This window comes from Sebastes fasciatus, chromosome 4 (genome assembly GCF_043250625.1).
Source record: "Sebastes fasciatus isolate fSebFas1 chromosome 4, fSebFas1.pri, whole genome shotgun sequence".
Classification (NCBI taxonomy): Eukaryota; Metazoa; Chordata; class Actinopteri; order Perciformes; family Sebastidae; genus Sebastes; species Sebastes fasciatus.
The window spans coordinates 21,295,072-21,317,469 of NC_133798.1; the positions used below are offsets into that span (position 1 = coordinate 21,295,072).

At 40.7% G+C, this 22,398-nt stretch overlaps 1 protein-coding gene across 8 annotated transcripts in view; it reads left to right on the top strand.

Moving 5' to 3' along the window:
* Nucleotides 1-22,398, top strand: part of myrf (myelin regulatory factor) — a 32,520-nt gene that overhangs the window by 2,976 nt on the left and 7,146 nt on the right. For 2 of the 8 annotated variants that reach the window (XM_074632725.1, XM_074632732.1), the window contains exons 2-16: nucleotides 1,202-1,822; nucleotides 13,139-13,229; nucleotides 13,366-13,701; nucleotides 14,186-14,247; nucleotides 15,307-15,529; nucleotides 15,660-15,760; nucleotides 15,834-15,948; nucleotides 18,084-18,279; nucleotides 18,376-18,452; nucleotides 18,535-18,663; nucleotides 18,755-18,860; nucleotides 20,465-20,665; nucleotides 21,069-21,177; nucleotides 21,957-22,066; nucleotides 22,145-22,305. In XM_074632725.1, coding sequence (XP_074488826.1) covers nucleotides 1,777-1,822; nucleotides 13,139-13,229; nucleotides 13,366-13,701; nucleotides 14,186-14,247; nucleotides 15,307-15,529; nucleotides 15,660-15,760; nucleotides 15,834-15,948; nucleotides 18,084-18,279; nucleotides 18,376-18,452; nucleotides 18,535-18,663; nucleotides 18,755-18,860; nucleotides 20,465-20,665; nucleotides 21,069-21,177; nucleotides 21,957-22,066; nucleotides 22,145-22,305 — 2,063 coding nt within the window. In that variant the 5' untranslated portion in view covers nucleotides 1,202-1,776. Of the gene's footprint in view, nucleotides 1-1,201; nucleotides 1,823-7,353; nucleotides 7,398-13,138; nucleotides 13,230-13,365; nucleotides 13,702-14,185; nucleotides 14,248-15,306; nucleotides 15,530-15,659; nucleotides 15,761-15,833; nucleotides 15,949-18,083; nucleotides 18,280-18,375; nucleotides 18,453-18,534; nucleotides 18,664-18,754; nucleotides 18,861-20,464; nucleotides 20,666-21,068; nucleotides 21,178-21,956; nucleotides 22,067-22,144; nucleotides 22,306-22,398 lie in introns of all 8 variants that reach the window. The other 6 variants (XM_074632728.1, XM_074632733.1, XM_074632730.1 and 3 more) reach the window with 5 other exon arrangements.

Genomic DNA, 22,398 nt, shown 5'->3' on the forward strand with positions numbered 1-22,398 from the left:
ATGAATCTATTACAAAGGGACTTTGTGCCAAAAAAAAGCATTTAGAGCATTTCCCTGTTTTTAGGAAAAATATGTTTATTTCAAATATCAAGCCATATGTGTAATGCAATATAGGAGTAGGGCTGCTACTAATTATTTTAATTATGGATTATATTATGGATGGCTGATTATTAAAAACGCCTATCACAGAGCCCAAAGTCAAGGTTGGTTTAAGGCATAGGCCATATAGGCGGTCACCTAGGGCACCACCTTCTGAGTACTTCCTCCACCACTGCCCACGATACACTGTACAGGAAAATAATAAGGCGGACGCAAATACAAAAAGTTCACAAAGTTCATAAGTTTTGATATATCAGGACACAATTTGTCATGTCACTTAAGTTACATATTTTTCAAATGATGACTTCAGTAATATACACATCGCTGGTTGCCCTCTAAAAAAAATAATTCTAATAATTATAAAATGCCGGTGGGCACCCTTATTCATTTTTCTGCATTGAGGTAACAAATAAATAAATAAAGAGAGAAATACACTTTTCACTCCCGTAACTCTCTTTCTCACACGGTTTCATCTGCAGGGCTGCACTTATTTGTTAATAAAAGTGTAAATTGTAGTGAAACTGACTAAACACTTTTAAGCCAACAATATCAGGGACCAATTGTTTATTTATATTATAATAAATACAGTTATCTTTGGAAATAAAAATCTAAATTTTTGTCTTAAAACCATTGTGATGTCTAATGTGTGGTGCGGTTTACGGGGCTACGGTTCTGTGGGGGGGCTCCAAATCTGAATTTCACCTAGGGCACCAAAAGGGCTAGAGCCAGCCCTGCCCAAAGTGATGTTTTCAAATTTCAATTACTATATAATATACAGCAATTAAAAAAATAATGAAGCCAAGAACCAGGTGTGGACGGGCCTGGTTCTTATTTAATAACATATAGGCATATATGAAAAAGGAAAGTAGCAAATTATCATACTTTGGGAAACTGGAACCAGCCAATTTCCGGCATTCGTGGTCGTTTGATTGTCAAAATAGTTGCCTATTAATTTTCTTTCGATGAGCAATCAATCGACTAATCGTTGCTGCTCTTTATAGAGGTCTTTCAGCCCTTTGTTAAAAAGATGTAACTTTAAACCAGCTGTGGAGTAGCTCCTACAGACACACTGAGTGGTTTTTGTCCTCAGCAGCAGCAGCAGCAGCAGCAGCCTGCATGGCGCACATCCCTCACCTGCCTCAGCTCCTCTCCTCCGACTCACATCCTGTCTGACAGCGAGAGGCGAAGGAGGAAGAGAAGCAACACAAGCGACTCCTGACTCAACTTTAGACAACTTTTACGCACACTTTTTTTTATTTTTTATTGGAAAGACTTGTATTTTCCTGTCAGTTCTTCCATATAGACTGCTGGTATTTTGTTGTTTATTATGATGCCTGTGGGAGCTGAGATGAAGGTGCGCCTGAAGGCAACTTTTTTGGATTTTTCTTGGCACCTTAATTAAAAAAGTCCTCAGACTCTAGTAGTAAAGTTGTAGCCCGGACTAGTAGCGTCATTGAAGGCGTTTGGCTCAGAGAGTCAACCCAGTGCCAAAGTAGCTGAACAGGAGAAAGAAGTTCTCCGCATGAAGCGTTGGATTTATGTCAACCAAAACAAGAAGTCGTCTCTAACAATATAATCTGGATTCCGTGATGTGAAAGTTTCCCCGATCCGAATTGATTTCGTTCGGAAAAGGGGAGACTTTTTAATGGATGGATTTTTTATGTGGGACCCGCTAGGATGGACGTGGTAGATGAAACAGAAGCGTTACAGAGATTTTTTGAAGGTAAGAATGTCTGATTATTGTATATATTTATTAATATAGCAATGTATAAAACTCATTTAGTCAGAAAATTGATAGTAAAACGAAAAAGGTGTGTTTTTTTGTTACTATTATAAACACTTTCATTTCTAAAGAATTTGTTTTAGTGAAGGAAAAAATGTGTTTAAGTGTCAAATCTTCTTCCACCTGGTGTATTATAGTTTAACTTCAGTGTCAAAAACTGGCTTTTGGTCACTGGTTTAAACTATTCTGATGCACCACACATGGCAGGTGGTTAACATCACAATACTAATAGCTATAATATTTGCAAGTGATCTCATGGGATTTGTGACTTTTAGGTGTTTCCCAAACAAAATGTGCTGTTTTTCCCTTAAACTTTTCCTCTTGGCTGTCCATCTTTAAAAAAAACAACTAAAAAATGCAAGCAGGCAGGAGGTATAACGGGTGTGGGGAGCAAAAGTGCTGGTGATGGGTAACAGATCAAGTTAAACTGGGAATCCTAAGGGAAAAAAAGAGCTGGAGGAGGGTGGGGTGGAGGGTTGGAAGGGTGGAGGAATTCAAGTCAAGATAAATGTGGTGTTTTGCAAGGGTGCTGTGGCACAATGTGTGTGTTAGAGACAGACATGAGCAATGGGATTTCAACCAGTGATGTAGTGTTGCTCATCATAAGGTAAACAACCAGAAATAGTCAAGAAAAGCACACATTTATTTTTATCCCCATAAAATCAGCTTGATAAAGATACAATATTATAAACTATTACTTGAGATCATTGAGGTTTTAGTTGGCAAACTTTTTTCAACATATACAAAACTAATTTGTTGGTTTCTCCTCTTTTACATCCCTAATTTACCAACCCTTTTTTATTACAACACAGTTGTGTGTGTTGACTCACAGACTTGAAGATTTTGACTGAATCATGTTCAATTAATCTGTCACAATTTGAGAATATTCATAACTTTGTGAACCCTTTTTCTGTCCATCATGTTCCGGCTGTAAGTTTCATATATCACAGGCAAGACAATTACATCTCATTACATTTGTTTTTGATTGATAGTAGTCGCTACAAGCATTCGGACTACAGCTAAAACAATTAATTGATCAATCAATTAGTCAACTGGATCGTTAGAGTCATTTTTTTGTAGCAAAACTGCCAAAATACATCAGTTACAGCTTCTCAATTGTGATACAATTGACTGTATTCTTTGTCTTATGTGGTTGTAAAAGGGATATTTTGGGGTTTTGGACTGTTGGTTAGACAAAACAAAGACATTTGAAGGTTTCACTTAAGGAAACTGGGATAGGTATTTTCAAGAAAATGATTAGTTATATTAGTTGCAGCCCTATTTCCGATGTTAGCGTTTATCTCAAAGCTCTGCTGTGTCTACGTTTTTCACTGCGCTGTGTGATTTACAGCTTGCCACAGAATTCATTAGTTTTTTGTTTTTCTAAAGAAACGTAATGTCAAATGTTCCAGAAGTCAAGTGCACATAAAACACATACTGCGGCTTATGTATAATAAGTTATCTGTAGAGAGACTTAACACTTGATTATAGTATACACACAGTGTTGACTTAAATATACACAGACATCCATGACTGTCGGAGGTTCCTTTGCCACTCGGACAGGAATTTAGTGTGTTTACATTCTTGCTTTGGGAGGAAGAGAGATGTTCTTACGTTGGCTTTATTTCAGCCACTCTTGCTTGGACTAAAATGTCAACTTGTCCATGAGAAGTATACAGTAGGTGCCGCCTTAGATGCTTATTTTCCTATTTAACTTGTTATTTCTCTTGATATTGAACTCCTAATTATATCTCTCTCAGATCTTGCTTTCTGGTAGTCAACCTTGAATTTAAATTGGTGACAAAACATAACATCAATAAGCCTTCAAGTTGATAAATTAGATAGTCCGTGTCCGTGCACATCTTGCCCTTTATCTGAAAGAGACACACAGGAGCACACACACAGGACTATAATGGATTTCGGCACTGGTAAACTGTGTTTTAATAGGATTAGTGAAATATGTATACATTCACACTAATGCACAGTGTACATTCCTGGCATAGCCCTGGTGGCTGTTAAAACACAATGAGGTGAGACTGGTGTTTCTTCTCGAGTCTTTGGCCCTCCCCAGGCGCTCGCTCTCTCTGACTCCATTAGAGTGACAGTGAGCAGACGGGGTGAGGAGGTGAGATAGTGCAGACTCAGGGTGGAGAGAGACTGGCCTGTTGAGAGAAACCCAGTTAAACCACCAACCTCCCCCCAAAACTTGACCTTCTCCTCTCTGACTCACTTAGACAACAAACAGTCGCTCACACACACACTCACAGAGCCATTTATGTTTGCACATAAAAGGATTATGACATTTATTGCTGTTGTGTTGTGTTACTCCAAGTAACGCCCCATCCTAAGTCAACCAAACACTTGATTAAACGGTGACCCACACTGCCTCTGCTACATTTTCAGGATGTCCTGAGGACAAAACGCATTGGACTCGAAACATTCAGGTACCGTGTTTTGGAGATTACGTATGAAGACAAATAGTTGCCACTGCAATAAATCAAGCAGACATTAGATGACTGAATATATGAACTAGAATAAGCGTCTATAGCCACAGTAGCGTCTCTGTAAGAGCTTTGAGCTTTGAGTTAAACGCTAACATCAGAAATAGGGCTGCAACTAACATAACTAATCATTCTCAAGTCAAGTCAATTTTCTTTATACAGCCCAATAACACAAATTTACAATCTGTACAGGATACAACACCCTCTGTCCTTTACAATACAACCTTCTCATCGGATAAGGAAAAACTCCCCCCACCCCAAAAAAAAACCTTTAACGGGAAAAAAAAAAATCATTCTCTTGATTAATCGGTTTGGTCTATAAAGTACCTATCACAGTTTCCTTAAGTGAGACCTTCAAATGTCTAATAAACAATCCAAAGGTATCCCGTTTACAACCACAAAAGACAAAGATACCAGCACATCCTTACAATTGAGAAGCTGGAACCGATGTATTTTGTCTGTTTTGCTACAAAAAGATGACTTTAATGATTGTCGAAGTAGCTGAAGATGAATCTGTTAGTCGAATCGATTGACTATTAATCAAAAAGCCGCTAAGAGGCTAAGTAGGCTCTTAACTGTGACTCGTTCAAAGAAATCCATACGTCCATATTTGTTTATTAAATGAAGAGAATTACAAGCACTTAAGTGGAATAACTAAAGTAGGTGATGGTCAACAGAAAGTGTCGGAGCCTAACTGACCCTCTTTGTCTAAATCTCGCGGTCCAAGTGAACAGGTAAAATCAAGTGAAACCACACCCTTGTGCCAATTACCGGAAGTGATGCTAATCAAAAAGAATGTGTGCAGCCTAAACAAATGATAATAATAAACGACACAGGCTAAATACACATTTTGGCTACCTACAATACTAACATGCTCATAATGACAATTTTAAAATGCTATAATGTTCACCATGTTCACCATCTTAAGTATCTTCAGTATGTTAGCATATTAACATTTGCTAATTTAGTGCAAAAGAAAGTACAGCTGAGGCTGAGGGAATGTCATTGATGTTCATTAACGCAATTTGGTCATAAACCGAAGTATTGGACAAAGTATTGACCCGATGGTGGCGCTAGATGTCAGAGGATCACCAAGGCTGTTACAGTTCATCCAGAGGGTGGACATGAATGTCTGTACCAAATTTCATGGCAATCCATTCAGTAGCAAGACATTTGACCTCTAGATGGAAACATTAAGAAATCACTAAAGTCAGGAGGATTCATCCTCTGGGGATCAGAAATATTTGTACCAAATTTCATCCAATAGTTGTCAAGATATTTCAAGGGAATAAAGGGGGCCGGAGCACACTGATTGATTTGCAGCCTTTAATAGTACAAACAGACTAATGTTTCAACCAGTGGGCAACCTCCGGGCCTGAAAAGTGAAGCCAATGCGGAAGTGCCTAAAGCTTCGGTTATGCTTTCTGCAAGGACGGCCGCAAGGACATGAGGTGACGTGGAATCGTTACAAGCAAACGTTTGGATCTTTTATACTTTGTGTGGGTTTCTCCTCGCGGCAAACAGACATTCTCAAAGCTCCTCAAAGTTCTCCAGTTTTGCCGCCCATCCGTGTAGTTAGAAAAATTTAGATGTACGCGGACTGGCGAGAACCTGCCACACGGAACCCCCGCGAAGGCCCGTGACTGATGGTTTGACGTCACTTACGCCGTGTGGATGCTTGTGACCCTCGCGGATGCGACAAGCATAAATCACGCTTTAACATGGCATTTTTTTTAATAGCCAGCAGGGGGCGACTCCTCTGGTTTCAAAAAGAAGTCTGATTGTATAGTCTATGAGAAAATGACCCTACTTCTAACTTGATTTATTACCTCAGTTGTTTTATTTTATATTTAAGTGTATCTGCCAGAAATAAAAACAGACCATATTCACCTCCTAACCATCTGAGTCTGAAGGTCAGCTAATCACGCTCTTACTCCTATATTGCCCTTAAAAGATGAACAACTCATCACACGTGTTACTATATCAAAATTCCTATTAAGTCCCGCTAGTACTCCCACGGTAGTTGTGAATCATGGACGAGGAGGCCGTTTTCCATCTTGGAAAACCTGTGTGAAGCGGAGCGGACGGTTCCTGTGATTTACAGGTTTAACAGTGAATTGCAGTTAAAGGAATGTATTGTTTTTGAGCAGCCAGGCTTACAGTGCTTATGAGTAGGTTTTATTTTTCATTGTTGTGCCTCACTCCCATCAGTGCTGACTGCCAAACTGAGTAATCCTCAGCCGGGGCATGTTGTTTGTGGTTGAACTGGACTTCAAGAGATTCATTCACTTTTTTGTCTTCATATGTGTGTGTGTAATAACTTAAAGAGAGGCTGTTATGGGAAAAAACATGTAAGGGGATGTTTGTCTGCATCCTGAATGTCATCTTATATTATAACCCAAGCACACTTTCTCCTCTTCTTCTTCTTCTTCTTACTCTACATCTTCTTATTTCTATTCCTCAATATGCCTCTTTTTCCTTTATACCCTCCTCTGCTTTTTCCTCTTCGATGTCGTCTTCATCTTCTTGCGTCGTCTCCCTCTTGCCATGCTCTGCAATTCTGTCTAGTGCTGACCCACAAACTCAACCTCACACTCGCAGCGTTTCGTTTTTTTTTGTTTTGTCCAGCCTCGCTCCGTGTCTCGGTCCCAGCCTTGTCACTCCTGTAATCTCTTGAGCCCGGTCCGCCGGTGCGACCAGTGCTTGTGTGCGACAAGGGCTGTGTGTGGTAGCCTGGTACAGCCCTTTCTCATGACTTGGGAAATAATCCTCATTATAACACTCTCCGAGCCTTTCTCACACACACTCGCACACATATGCTTTTGCACATAGGCATGCACGTATGCACACACACACACATTTTTTGATCCTGATCTGCGACTCTGGTCTACAGAAGAAAGTTCTTTCAGCCCGAGTAGGGAAACATGTGAAAAATTAGAGAGGAATTGTTCTTCTCATCTTCTGTTTCAGGTGCTTTCATCTCAAGGACATCAACATGCTTTGGCTACGCGCAGGTACTCTGCCGCTCTGTCCGCTCTGCTTCTCTTTATAGCTGTGATTTATCAGTCCCTACCTGATGAGGGGCTTTCTGTTCGTATTCACTTCTTAATCAATATCTGTGTCATAGCGATGCTCTTCACTCTTTTACCAGTTACCCTGTCTTGTAAACAAATAGAGAAGTTCTGTAACTCTCAGTCAGAGCTGTCTAACACTTTCTAGTGTAGATTTGACACATGTCCTTTTCATATTTGTGTCTGTATGTATGTGTGTTAAATTGTCCATTGTAGGCACAATCCATATATTCTTAGACTGTGCAGCATCTTGTAGAACAACTGAGAGATTGCTTGTTGGTGTTTATTGATTATATTGACATTACCAAGATCCGCCAGGTTATTTTTAATAGATTTTTGTGAAAATTATCACCAAAAGTGCATTGAGATATAGACTAATGTTACCCGTTAATTTACTGTACATCTACCTCTTATATAGTACCTCGAATGATTCTACAAACATCCATTTTCATTTGGTAAAACTTTTTTTTATTATTGGTTCAGTATGTAATCTGATGTTAAATTAGAAAGTGTATTCACTGTCTGCACAGTATGTGTTGTGGGTGTGCAGCCAAGTTCATTCTGGTCCAACTGTTTGATAATCAGATGGACTTTGTTCCTCCTCTCAAAGTGTTTAATTATTAACACACACGTACAAATCTCATTTGGACGCAAAATGTAACAGCGTAACATCAGTTTTGTTCAGCTTTTATGTTCCTTTAATTTTGTTTCCTTGCCTGTCCGTTGCCTTAACAATAGTTTGCACAACTCTACAGAAAGAGGACATTTATTATATATATATATATATATATATATATATATATATGCATTAGATTGACTGATTTAAGTGAAATCATGTTTAATGGGCGCTCACACACTTAGTCCTCTGTTTGTGTTCATTTTAGATGATTACTCTGCTGACAACCCAGGCATTGAAATGGTGGCATAAAACACACACACAAACAAACACACACATGCACGCGTATTACAGGCATACACACACACACATACAGACACACACTCCCCTCTCAGCCCCTAATCTCTCAAAAGACCAGTCTGTATCGAAGTTGTACTGACAATCATTTCACTGTTCCTTGTTGAACACAGCTGGACAGAGACAAACATGGAGGGCGGGGGAATTTACACATCCAGTTTACGGCAATTTAAACTTTACTGATTCACTGATTTAGAGGTTACAGTTACTTAATTGATGTTTCTGTTATTCTTTACCTGCACAAGAATAGCATTTAATGGCAATGTTACCCATAACTTTCCTTTACAAATATGACATGTCACACCGTAAAGGCAAAAACTCTTTTGTTTGTAGATTGTTAAAAAGGTGGTGAAAGTATTTTCAAGAGGCACCAAACCTACTGTTAACCTGTTAACTTCCTGTTACCTACTTTCAGTGTTAACTTTGCCTCCACACAGTGATCAGCTCACCTAACTGGGCTTTTTTCAGTTCAGTCGTTTTCAGTAATATAACTTAATATAGCAGCAGCATGATCTATAAATCAGGCTACAAATACGATTACCTTTTGTTTTTATGCTTCAGTGTGTGATTACAATATATTCTTATCTGATAGTAGAAAGTGTTAATTGTTAAGTGTAAATGCTACTGTTATTCCACTGAAAATTTATTTAGATAAATGTTTAAAGGTGTAACATGGACATCTGAAACATTTATTGTCTCATGCCCCAATCTTTGAACGGATAAGTAATCCGTAATATAAGTAATATTTTTTGCTATAACAATGAAATGACAATGTGAAAACAATAGTAGTAATAGTAGTGATTGTTGAAAATTATCACTTGAAATTGCAGCTCCCCTCGGCTTTCTGGAGCTTTATAGAGAGTTTCAGCTCATTGTTTATCTGTCTGATGTTTAGCGGCTAAAGAGAAAGATATTTCCATCAGCAGAGAGTAGAGCTAAAAGAGAGTTATCCATTGGACTTACATTCATCAGTACTTTTTTACTATTTACTATTTAGTACTAATTTCCAGCACTGTCAATCCCTCACAGTAACTTTAATACTTGATTTCTCTGTGTCAGTTTGACTGACCTTTCAACCGGATGTTGTGACAGAAATGGTGAAGCAAGTAAAATAGTTCATGGGACAGATGATAAAGCTCTGAGTAGCCCTGCGCCAAAATAATTAACTTTTCCTTCATATATTTACCATAGACTTATAATTATGGAAGAAAGAAAAGATATCTATTTTTTTATCTCGGAGCACAGCCGTCGCGTCCTGGATAATAGGCGTTTGGGAACACTTGCGGGCCACGACAGCGTCACTGTTGCTTTTGAGCGTGCCTTCAGTGTGTCTACATTGACAATGATATATTTATAATGTAATTGAGGAGCACAAAAATGTGATGATATGTCAGTGTTGTGTTCACAACGTGTTTCTGCTGCCCCCAAGTGGGCAAAAAAAAATCAATTTTAAGTTATTTAAATTATTGTTTTGAATGTCTGTTGTTTCCAGTAGGATACTCAAGTCAAGTCAATGTATGTACTGTATATTGCCCAAAATCACAAATTTTTCTTAAAGGGCTCAGCCTGATAGTACATCGCTATTCGGAGCTGTTTAACAGAAATTGTTTCCAAGTATAGCTATGTCTTACTTTACCAAATTTTTGTGAAAGGGTATATAGCAGCTAATTAAAAATCAAACATATTGGATATACACATCTAGGTCTTGGGAGAGAACTTGATTTTTGATCAAGGTCTTGAACTTCTGCCACTCTTGACTTGAACTCACTGCGCTCGTTCTTGGACACCTCTTGATTACAGACCTGTTTCATGTCTTCTCCTCAGTCTTTCTTGTAGGTTTTCCCCTCTATCACTCCATCCTTGGACATCAAACTTGTATTCTGTCTTTCTTGCCCCCCCCACCCCCTACTCGCTCTCCTCAGCCTCAATCTATCTCCCCTCCCCTCTCCCTCCATCTCTCTATTTTTCGTTATCAGGCCTGCCAGCTTAAATTTACTGCCTATATGGGTGGGGTGCACATCTGGATCTTATTTAGGGGGAACCATCCTGGTTTTCTCCCCTCGCACTGGCACGTATTAAGAGACATTAACCATCTGTTTCTATCCAGTGAAGAAAGACAGACTCGGTGTAAACACGCTTAGTTGTCCAAAAACATGGTAACGTGCGGATTTATAATGTTAGAAAATATAATTTGGATGTTTTTTTATTGAATTGGTTGGAGACAAGTGGTTTGGTTTGTGGGTTTAATGATTGAAGGTTGTAAGGTTGTTTATGCTGTCAACTCTGCGCTTGGATAGGACAAAGCGCATATTATTCCTGAGATAATATGGTCCATTAAATCATTTGATGGTGAACAGTAGCAATGTGTGGAGAGCGTTGGGAGAGCAACTGTGACAATAATACTAGTAAGTGACATTTCAGTTGCGTTTTTTGATGAAGAGTGAAGCATTAGTGGAAGACAAAAAAAAGAGGGAAAAGAAGAATTTTTTCCAATGCTAACACAAAAATTCCTTACATTCCCAACTGAGTAGCTGCTTAATCTATCAGAGTGAGTGTGAGTGTGAGTGTGTGTGTGTGTGTGTGTGTGTGTGTGTGTGTGTGTGTGTGTGTGTGTGTGTGTGCGCGCGCGCGTGCGTGTGTGTGTGTGCGTGTGCGTGTGAGAGAGAAAGAGAAAAAAGAAAAGGAGAACGACTGCGGTTGCCTGCCCACCCACTATATACCAGGTCCTTACCCTCTTCTTCACCCCCTCCGTCCTGCTCCCCCTCTCCTCTCTCACTCACTCTGTTTCCAGCATCCACAGTCTGTGACCGCTTTGGAGAAAATGCATCACTTTCTCTCATGTCACGTTTGAGTCGAATGCTCTGAGTGCAATAGGGAAGGCTGGTTTATATAAAGTGATTTAGTCTTTTCTAAATATATGCATAAGCAAGTGCTTGTTCTGCATGTTGGTGTTTTACAGATTAAGTGGGGTCATGTGTTTGGGATTTGTGAGGCTTTGGCTATCAAAGGGTGAAAGTGACCCTGGGGGTGAAGTAAGGGGAGCATAAGGGAATTATGAAATTACTAATATATATGCTTTATCACTATATAACAATATTTTAAACAGAGTGTCTATTTGCACCTGGGTGAGAATAGTCACACAGCAGCTATTCGGCTATTTACACCCAGTAATATGCAAGGTGTAGGTTGTGGTGGATAAATAGGTCAAACTCAGGACTTTCACCCATGCAACTGGGGGTTTGATCCCTTTGAGGCTTACTTTTACACTTATTGTTTTCTGTTTTTAAATTATTATTTTCAGTTTTCAGTCACAGTTTGGTGAGGTTAGGTTAGGAAAAATCGTATGGTGGTCCATAGTTAATTGCGATTAATCCCAAATTATTACACATTTTTAATCTGTTCAAAATGTACCTTAAAGGGAGATTTGTCAAGTATTTAATACTCTTATCAGCATGGGAGTGGGAAAATATTCTTGCTTTATGCAAATGTATGTATATATTTATTATTGGAAATCAATTAACAACACAAAACAATGACACATATTGTCCAGAAACCCTCACAGGACTGCATTTAGCATAAAATAATATGCTCAAATCATAACATGGCAAACTGCAGCCCAACAGGCAACAACAGCTGTCAGTGTGTCAGTGTGCTGACTTGACTATGACTTGCCCCAAAACTGCATGTCTGTAAAGGGGAGACTCGTGGGTACCCATAGAACCCATTTTCATTCACATATCTAGAGGTCAGGGGTCAAGGGACCCCTTTAAAAAAAGCCATGACAGTTTTTCCTCGCCAAAATTCAGCCTATGTCGGAGCGTTATTTAACCTCCTTCTTGACATTTCACGTGATGCAATATGATGCCCGCTACAACCTAAAAATCACAACTTGCGTTAATGTGTTAAAGAAATAAGTGGCGTTAAAACATATTTGCGATAACGCGTTATTATAACGTTAACTTTGACAGCCCTAAAAAATATACTTACAGTACATATACACATACACTATCTAATGTGTGCCTGGATCAGCTCCAAATAGTATTGTTGGCTACTGACACCTGGGTGCTAATAGCATCTTCCTATTTTAAATCACGCCACACATGATGAGAAGAATAGATAGATGTCAATTGTAGTAAATAAAGAAAAGGGGGACAGCAGATATAGTTTAGTAACTCGGTTAGTAATTTTATAATTATTATTAGTTAACTGTGATTCTTTTTTTAATGGGGAAAGGCAGCTGAGGTGCAAAATAGTAGCCGTCAACTGGAGTGATTCCAGTCGATGTGTGTAAGCAACTAGAGGCACTGGATCATCAGTATGTGATCTGTAATGTTGACTACTAACACATATTTAGACTGTTGGTCACTCCTGTAACCTTAATCTTTAAATTCGTAGAAAGCGAATCAGAAATAAATATATATACTCTTAAAAAAAGAAAAGAAAGCAAATCAGAGCTCTTCTTCTTTACATGATCTTGATTATGTGTTCAGCAAAAGATTGTGCATGTTTCTGATATAAATACAATGTAATCAGGAGTATGCAGAACGAGATACAAATGATAAACAAACTGTTATTAGATAGTCTTATAGGGAATTGTTTCAACATAAGCTTATGTTGGAACTAGAGCTATTGTGTATGGAGTTGCTCCCATTGCTAATTCCCAGATGCTCTCCATCTCCCCTCTGTGTTCCCGACCCTCCCTTCACCACAGGTCATGATATTATCAGTTCTCTGGAGCCAGCCAACATCGACACCAGTATCCTGGAAGAGTACATCAGCAAGGAGGACGATAGCACTGACATGTCAGTAGGGACTCCAAACCAACCCGGCAACGTCAAAACAACACGCACCAACCGAATCAGATCATGTCGTTACAAAGGAATTTGTTTTTTCTGATAAGGCTAATCCCTTTTTTCGTCTTCTTCTTCTATTTCACAGCTGTTTCTCAGAGGTCCACAGCACCCCAGGACCAAATTACTCATCTCCCCAGGCAGGAGTGTCCTCCTCTGGGGGGTTGGTGTGTGGTGTGAGCCCCCCTATTCCACTGCGCCAAGGAGCCCCTCCGCCTGGGCCTCCTAACTGTCAGAACGCCTACCCCCCAGGTCCGTCCCTGGGCCTCCGACAAAACTACCTCTGCCTGGGACAGCAGCAGCAGCAGCAGCAGCAGCAGCAGCAGCAGCAGCAGCAGCAGCAGCACCACCAACACCAGCAGCAGCAACAGCAGGCTCACGTCAAGCCTGAGCACAGTGAGCACAGGGGCCACTACGCTCCAGGGTGAGCACAATACCAAGGAGAAAGTATATGAGTTGATACTTAGGAATGTTCAAGATGCTGCCGTAACTCACATTTTAAAATCAGGCAGAAGTTCCAGCAGATGACGGAGTTTATTTTTTTAAAAGCGTACAACGAAACCATACACACACCCTACTACGGGCCCATTATGCAATCAGTACTTGATTAAGCTTTATTTGTACAAATAAAACACTAGCTGGTCAAGAGGGGGAGGGAGACTGATAACAGACAGAGAGAGAGTCAAATTACATCCTGACGCACACAATCTTGTGTAAAGAACGTCTACACTCACTCTGATCCCAAAGGAGAGTTTCTCCCTTAAATATAATGGCAGGTTAGAAAATAAGAAGAATACACAAAGGAGGACTTCTTAACTTCAAGCATGGTATTTCTTTAAGGATTTGGAAGTCGAATATTACTGTTTTTGTGAATATAACATCTACTGCCTACTGTTTTTTTTTTTTAGGACACTACCTGAGTCCCCCCCAGACTCCAGCTCAGAGCCGTACTCTCCTCAGCAGGTGAATGGTAAGTAGCACGTCTTCTTCCTCTCCCTGCTAACAATGTGTAGAAAGAATGAGACAAACGGCACTCACAAAAGAGAACAAACAGAAATGGTGCTTTAATCTGTAGACTGCATTCAGACAGAGTCAGAGGAAGCCACTGAAGTAGATGAAGGTGTATGTGGGTCAAATCAATATCGATTACTCATCACTTTATTTGAACAGAGCATAAAGACAATAAGAAGTTCATGTGCAAACCAATCAATATATTGAATGCACTGTGTATCTGTCATTTATTAAAGCAGCAGTGAAAAGGACACACATATAGTTTAGTAACTCGGTTAGTAATATTATAATAATTATTAATTAAAGCTGCAGTGGGTAGAAATGGAGCAAATATGATTTAAAAAGTTGGTTCTGAAAACATGAGATGAGAAATAGGCATTACAGTAACAGATTATTTCATATTTAATCGTATTAATAGTTTGACCGTTTGATTGGAGTTCACAATTGATTGACAGCTGCCTCCGTTGAATGAACAGCCAATAGGAACGCTCTCTCTCTGAAACTACATGTGATTGGCCAAAGTCTCCCGTCACGAGCTAGATTTTTTAAAGCCTTAAAACAGAGCCATGACGAGGTGCAGAAGTTTATTTCTCAGAACACTTGAATTACAATATGCTGAAAGGTTATTGTGGAATTTTTGCTCAATGATGCCAAAAATATTCTTCCTACTGCCACTTTAATCAATAGTTTACATAATTGGTCTGGAAACTAACAACTAACAACATAAGTTGAACAACAGCAGTACTCAAAGTCATTACGTACTTCTTGCCGCTCACACACCTGTATTGGTCTTGCCCATTACTAAAAAGGTGTGGATGAGTGTAATCTGATGGGCATCCTTCCAGTTCTCTAGTTTGAAACAATGGAAAATACCTTTAGCAGAGTTTAGAAGGAAGTAGGATAAACTGCAGTCTGAAATGCAGAACGGATGGATCAGTCTGCATCCTGTGTGTGATCAAATGTAAAACAGTATGTATAATCACGTAGACATTATGTCCTTCTCTGTTGTGTCTTTTAGATCCTCACATGATCAGGACCATGACACCAGAGAACATGTGTCACATGACTCCAACGCCACCCCTCCCACCACACGGGCACTATCCCAGCATGCATCGGGACATGTACCTGAAGCCTGAGCCCATGATATCGCAGTATCCCATTGGTCCAGCCACAAGCGGAAGTGGAGACATGCAGCAGACTCAGATGCTCCATCAGCTGCTGCAGCATCCTCAGGGGCAAGAGTGAGTCATGATGAAGATGTATACAGGAGGGAGAGAGGGTTGTGCTGTCCAGTTTGTATGGAGCAGAAGGAACGATGGGAAAGAGTAATAATGTGTGCAACGTTTTAACTGTTTCCATTTCCTCACACAGCGGCGTACCTGCTCACCAAGCCAAGAAGAGGAAGCACTCTGACTCTCCCAACAGCTCCATCAATTCCCAAATCCTCACAGGTATCATCAAACAAGAACCAGGTAGGCAGGCATTTTTCTCCTCGTCCTCAGCGTTGTTCTATCTTGCTTTAATTGCTGATCTGTTTGCCCGCAGGTTTAATGTCGGATGCAGACAACTCCTACATGGACCCAAACTATCAGTGCATTAAGTGGCAGCCGCACCAGCAGAACAAGTGGACACCACTGTATGACGCAAACTGCAAAGAGCTGTGGGTGGAATTTATTTTGGCATATCTGTACGTCTTGAGGTCTTTATTTTGATCTGAAAGTACTCTGCGGACAGCCAAAATGAAAGAGGTTATAATTGGTTAAATAAATAATTCAACAAAGTATACAGCGGGAGTGGCAAAGGAATAGCAGGGTTGCAGAGGTCTACAAATTCCTCAGAGGTGAGCTGTGCGGGGGAGTGAACAAGCGCAGGGTTTCGGCTTAGAAAGACATCGTGAGGAGGGGGTAAAGGGAGAAATTAGTGTACACCTACTTGTGCTTTTGCAATGCCAAAAAAGAAAAAAGTATAGCTAGGGAGGAAGGTTAAAATGAACACACAAGACCTTTCAGATATGTTATCAAAACCACCTGGTTGCCCATCACAACTTTTAGCACACTACACTTACGTCAAGGCACAGAGGGTTTTCATTGGTTTAACAGTAAATTAGATTTATTAAGTCTTTCAGAAGATCTCAGTCCTCAGTGTCGTAACGTAATGGCAAAACAAATGGTAAGCCTGAGGCCCAGGGGCCTATGAGGAGACGTTTATTATAGGGCTGTCAATCAATTAAAATATTTAATCGTGATTAATCGCATGATTGTCTAGAGTTAATCCTGATTAATCACAAATTAATCTCACATTTTCTATCTGTTCAAAATTAAAGGGAGATTGCTCAACTATTTAATACTATGAGAGTGGGCACATATGCTTGCTTTATGCAAATGTATGTATATATTTATTATTGGAAATCAATTACCAACACAAAACAATGACAAATATTGTCCATAAACCCTCACAGGTACTGCATTTAGCATAAAAATATGCTCCAATCATAACATGGCAAACTGCAGCCCAACAGGCAACAACAGCTGTCAGTGTGTCAGTGTGCTGACTTGACTATGACTTGCCCCAAACTGCATGTGATTATCATAAAGTGGGCATGTCTGTAAAGGGGAGACTTGTGGGTACCCATAGAACCCATTTTCATTCACATATCTTGAGGTCAGAGGTCAAGGGACCTCTTTGGAAATGGCCATGCCAGTTTTTCCTCGCTTAAATTAAGTGCAAGTTTGGAGCATTATTTATTTCCAAGCTAGTGTGATGTGGTTGGTACCAATGGATTTGTTAGGTTTTATAGTTTAAGTGATGCCATCATATGTATCTCACTCTAGCGTTAAAACTGAGCGTGCTACAACCTCCGAAAGGCCGACGAATTTCTAAGAGGTTAATTAAAAATCGCAAGTTGCATTAATACATTGAAGAAATTATTGGCGTTAAAACAAATGAACGTGAACGCATTATTATCGCGTTAACTTTGACAGTCACAGTTTATTCACATAAAAATGTCTTCACAATAAAATAATAGGGATCTCTCCATATTAGCTCCCCACATATGGTGCCTTCAAATGAAACTCGTGAGCTTGTGTTTACAACACGGGAAGTCGTGTACACAATATGCTTGACGTTCAAGTGCGTGAGCAAACCGCTGCTAAGCAACGGCAATATTGACGTTACTGGCGGCGTCTAGAAGTCACAGAGGCTAACAATTGTGCTGCTAATGCAGTAAATGCAAAAGCATAATGACAGAGGAAAAAGATGAGGTTGTTGGGAATATCAACATTTTCCTCATAGCTATTATAAAATTACAAAGAAAAACAATATACGACTAAAATTACAATATATTAACTTATTATGCACTGAAAAATTAACTTCCACGGCCTTCCGTCATGTCTGACAACGTAAACAAACACGTCACAAGTCGTGAACTCTGAAGCCTTCAGAAACTTTCCACTTATGAGGTCATGAATACCACAAGAGTCATGAATACCACAAGAGGGGGGCGTTCATATGGGCTCTTCTCGTGAACACGGTAAACACGACCCCATTTGAGGGCACCAATAGATTATAAAATATTGTCCATTTCTTCTTTCTACCAGATTACATGCATTACAAGTGCTCCGTCCGTATGTGTATTTCTCTGAGGGTTTGGACCTAAAAACATATGGAAGCCTCCTGTAATAAAGTCAAGAGTCTCCCCCTGGTGATAACGCTGCATTATGCAGCAGTTTTTCCACTTTTCTTACAACAAATGCAATCTTCTTATTCACATTATTCAATCTCTCTCCCTGTCTTTAGTCCAATGCCAACCTACCGTGTCGATGCTGACAAGGGCTTCAACTTCTCCTTGGCTGATGACGCTTTTGTTTGCCAGAAGAAGAATCATTTCCAGGTCACAGTCTACGTAGGCATGCTGGGAGATCCCAAGTACATCAAGACGAGTGATGGCCTGCAGCCCATCGACTGCTTCTATCTCAAACTCAACGGAGTAAAGGTGCGCGGAGGCAAAATAGTGAATATGACATCAGCTTTACAGATAATTAGCTCTACAGTGTTTAGTTTCTTATTTTATTTCTCTGTTTATTGGCAGGTGGAGGCCGTGAATCAGTCTATCAGTGTGGAGCAGTCACAGTCTGACCGCAGCAAGAGACCATTTAAGCCAGTGATGTGAGTCTGAACACCACTTTAAAAGATACATTCACAAAACAGCTGTAGAACAGCTGTAGAAGGATTTTGCATAATGAGTTAGTGATTTTGTTTCTCCCAGGGTCACCCTGCCCTCAGAGCAGGTCACCAAGGTCACAGTGGGGCGGCTCCACTTCAGCGAGACCACGGCAAATAACATGAGGAAGAAGGGCAAACCAAACCCTGACCAAAGGTGAAAGAAGTGCCATCACATGTAAACATATGAGTCCCTGTGATCCCGTCGAAGCTCCAGTAGTCACATCACGTTTTTTTTGTCCTGGCAGGTATTTCATGCTGGTGGTGGCGCTGCATGCTCAGTCCCACAGTCAGAGCTACACTGTGGCTGCCCAAGCATCTGAGAGGATCATCGTCAGGGTAACGTCTGGCCATGTCTGTCTACCTCCTACAACAATCATATCCCTTGTGAATGTGACCCCTTTGGTCTACTTTACACACCTTTCTGCACTTCAGAATCACTGTGTTGATCTCAACATCCTCTCCATCGTCTGTCTTTCCATTCCTTTTATCTGCGTGGCTGTGATCCCAAGCACTCTTACTGTACGCTCCGATATACACAGTAAGCTGTGCTGTGATAACCATGTATCCTCAAAACGTCAACCTTTCGTGAGCTAAGATAAACAACCTTGTTTTATTAAGATCATTTTCTTAACCCATAAAGGAACATTTGACCGTACAGTTGATAAAAAAAAAAGAAATACAGAGATAAATGTTTTTCACTGAACAGCGATGGCATTGTACTTACTCCAGATGTGTAAAACATGGAATTACAGTGTATAGTTAACTGCATGAACTTAAGAAGTATTAGAGCTATTTGAAAGATATAAAAAAAAATTTTTACTTTTGGTTAATGAGCTTACATGAGACCACAATTTAGTGAATAATTTTGTTTATTCAGTAAACACTGACTAAGCTATAAGGTCTAATGTCAACTCAAGCCTTTACATCTAATGCTACATTCACACTACGAGCGAAAAAAGCAACAAAACAGCCATCATAGCCAGCTACATTGTCGGCGAGTAGCCATTGAAGTGTTGTTCAAGGGCTCGTTGACGTAGTTATGTCGTTAATTTGCTTCCTTGCCTCATATCTGTACGGTAAATATGTGGCTGGAACCAGCAGCTGGTTAGCTTAGCTTAGCATGAAGACTGGAAACACGGGGGGGCAGCTAGCCTGTCGTCCAACAAAACAAAACCACAAAATCTGCTTAACAGCACCCCTAAAGTTCACAACAAAAAAGGGTACCAAATTGTGGTTGTTTTATGGGGGGCTACGTGTTAGACTATGTCTTAAAGGTGCAGTGTGTAGGATCTGGCGGTACCTAGAGGTGAGGTTGAGATTGCAACTAACTGAAGCCTCTCCCAAGCATGTAGAAGAACTACGTCGGCCGACACGAAAACGCGAAAGGACCTATCTAGGGCCAGTTGTTGTAAAAGTAGTGTGGGTCATTTGGAGCAGAGCCAGCGCATAGAGTGTCTGTATGAGTGGTGAAGCAAGAGAGAGAGCGGCGACGGGAGCGAGTAACGTTGTTGACTCTGGCCCAATCCGTTCTGGGCTACTGTAGAAAAATGGCGGTGCAACATGGCGGACTCCGTGAAGAGGACCCGCTCCCTATGTAGATATGAAGGGCTCATTCGAAGCTAACAAAAACACAACGATTCTTAGTTTCAGGTGATTAAACACTAAAGAAAACATAGTTATGAATATTATATTTAGTTTCTGTTAATAGATTCCCCTAATTGTTACAGACCGGTCCTTTAACTGGGAGCAGTGACGGTCACCTCCTGAAGTCTCCATGGGTTGTCTGGAAGAGTTTTATCTTTCTTCTCATTTAACTCTCTAACTCATACTTTCCAATATGTTGACCTATTCCTTTAAATATATTGTAATTATTTGGATCTTTTTTTGGCATATCTTTTAGAAACATCTGAACTACTGTTTATCTGTCCTCCTTCTTCTTTGTCTCTCTGCTACAGGCATCCAACCCAGGCCAGTTTGAAAGTGACAACGAGGTGCTGTGGCAGCGCGGCCAACTGCCAGACTCAGTCTACCACCACGGGAGAGTCGGTGTCAACACCGACCGGCCGGACGAGGCCATGGTTATCCATGGCAACCTGAAGGTCATGGGCTCCCTGGTGCACCCGTCTGACATCAGGACCAAAGAAAATGTCCAGGAGGTCAGCATGACACTCAGTGTGTATGTATATGGGTGTGTGTTTGTGCATGTAGTGAGTGTGTGTGTGTGTGTGTGTGTGTGTGTGTGTGTGTGTGTGTGTGTGTGTGTGTGTGTGTGTGTATGTATATGGGTGTGTGTTTGTGCATGTAGTGAGTGTGTGTGTGTGTGTGTGTGTGTGTGTGTGTGTGTGTTTCCAAACTGTCAGTGTGTCATTGTGCGCCTCGTGTGCTTGTCATCATGAATCATGTCATCCAAGCGCCTATGCTCAGCACAGCTGACTGTGCAGTTTAACTCTGAGTTTTGTCTTTTCATTGAACTTGATCCGAGCATTTGTCATCTGCAACATGAACATTGTGTTTTCACACCATCTGCATGGACGTCACTGTCATTCTGTCTGTGTGTAGGTCAACACCACAGACAATTTGAAACGGATTTCTCAGATGAGGCTGGTCCATTATCAATACAAGCCTGAGTTTGCTGCCACCGTGGGCATAGAGACCACTTCAGAGACTGGTAACAACTTCATAAATAACACATTTAAATGTTTGCCGCCATCATCTCCATTTCTTTGTACACTGTACATCATGTCATCCTCGTCGGGCGCTTTCACAAGCCGTAGTTCCGTTTGGCTAGTCCGACTCAAAGTGAAATCGATACTTTTGGTTTGTTTTCTGTTTTAGTTTGGTTTCACAGTGCACAAATTAAAGCGGACCAAATAAAAAAAATTATTTGCTGAGGGGCGTGTACAAAGGAGCAAATATATATTTTTCGTCTCGAGAGCTGCCACTTCTATGCAGGGAATCGTGGACTTTGAAATATTGCTCTCAAGGTTTTTTCACTTTGACTCGGCACTGATCTACTGTGCGCACAAATCCCCCTTCTTTCAGTTTATCTTGAATGACTTTATAAACGTCACTATTTTTGTGGACTTTATTTCGCATATTCTGTATGTTGTCTCCAGCCCAGATGTTAAGTAAACATCGGACTTCTGCAGAGGTCCAGGTCAGTCCTCTCCCACTCATGTTAACCGTCGTTTACCTGTGTCCATCTCAGCAAATGCCCACACAGGCAGCCAGAGTGCGATTACTGCGTTCACAACTGCCCAAACGAACCGCACCAGAGTTAGATTAAAATGGACTTAATGTTGGCTTGTGAAAGTTCCCTTAATACTTAATATTTGATGTATCTTTTTCTCCATGTGCATTGTTATGCAAGCATGTCCTGTATCTGTGCATGCCGTCATGCTTTCGCATGCTCTTTTTCACTTGACCACCTGTTATATCCTCCTGCAGGAGTGATCGCTCAAGAGGTTCAGCAGATTCTGCCTGAAGCAGTGAAGGAGGGGGGCGATTTCTCGTGCAGCAATGGAGAAACTATCCCCAAACTATTAGTGGTCAACAAGGTAATAATGAAAACACATACAGTGCAAACAGACATAACTTACAGACACACACTAACAGCTCTCCCTTTTATTTCAAAGGACCGTATCTTCATGGAGAACGTGGGAGCGGTGAAGGAGCTGTGCAAGCTGACAGACAACCTGGAGACTCGTATAGACGAACTGGAGCGCTGGAGCCGCAAACTGGCCAAGCTGCGTCGTCTAGACAGCATGAAGAGCACCGTGAGCGGAGGCACCGTCAGGTGAGAGCAATGAGAAGAAGTCACCTCAAATTTAGGCTTCAAGGCGGGTGTTGCCAACAGGTTCTCACCCCAACTCCTCAAATACTCAAGCTT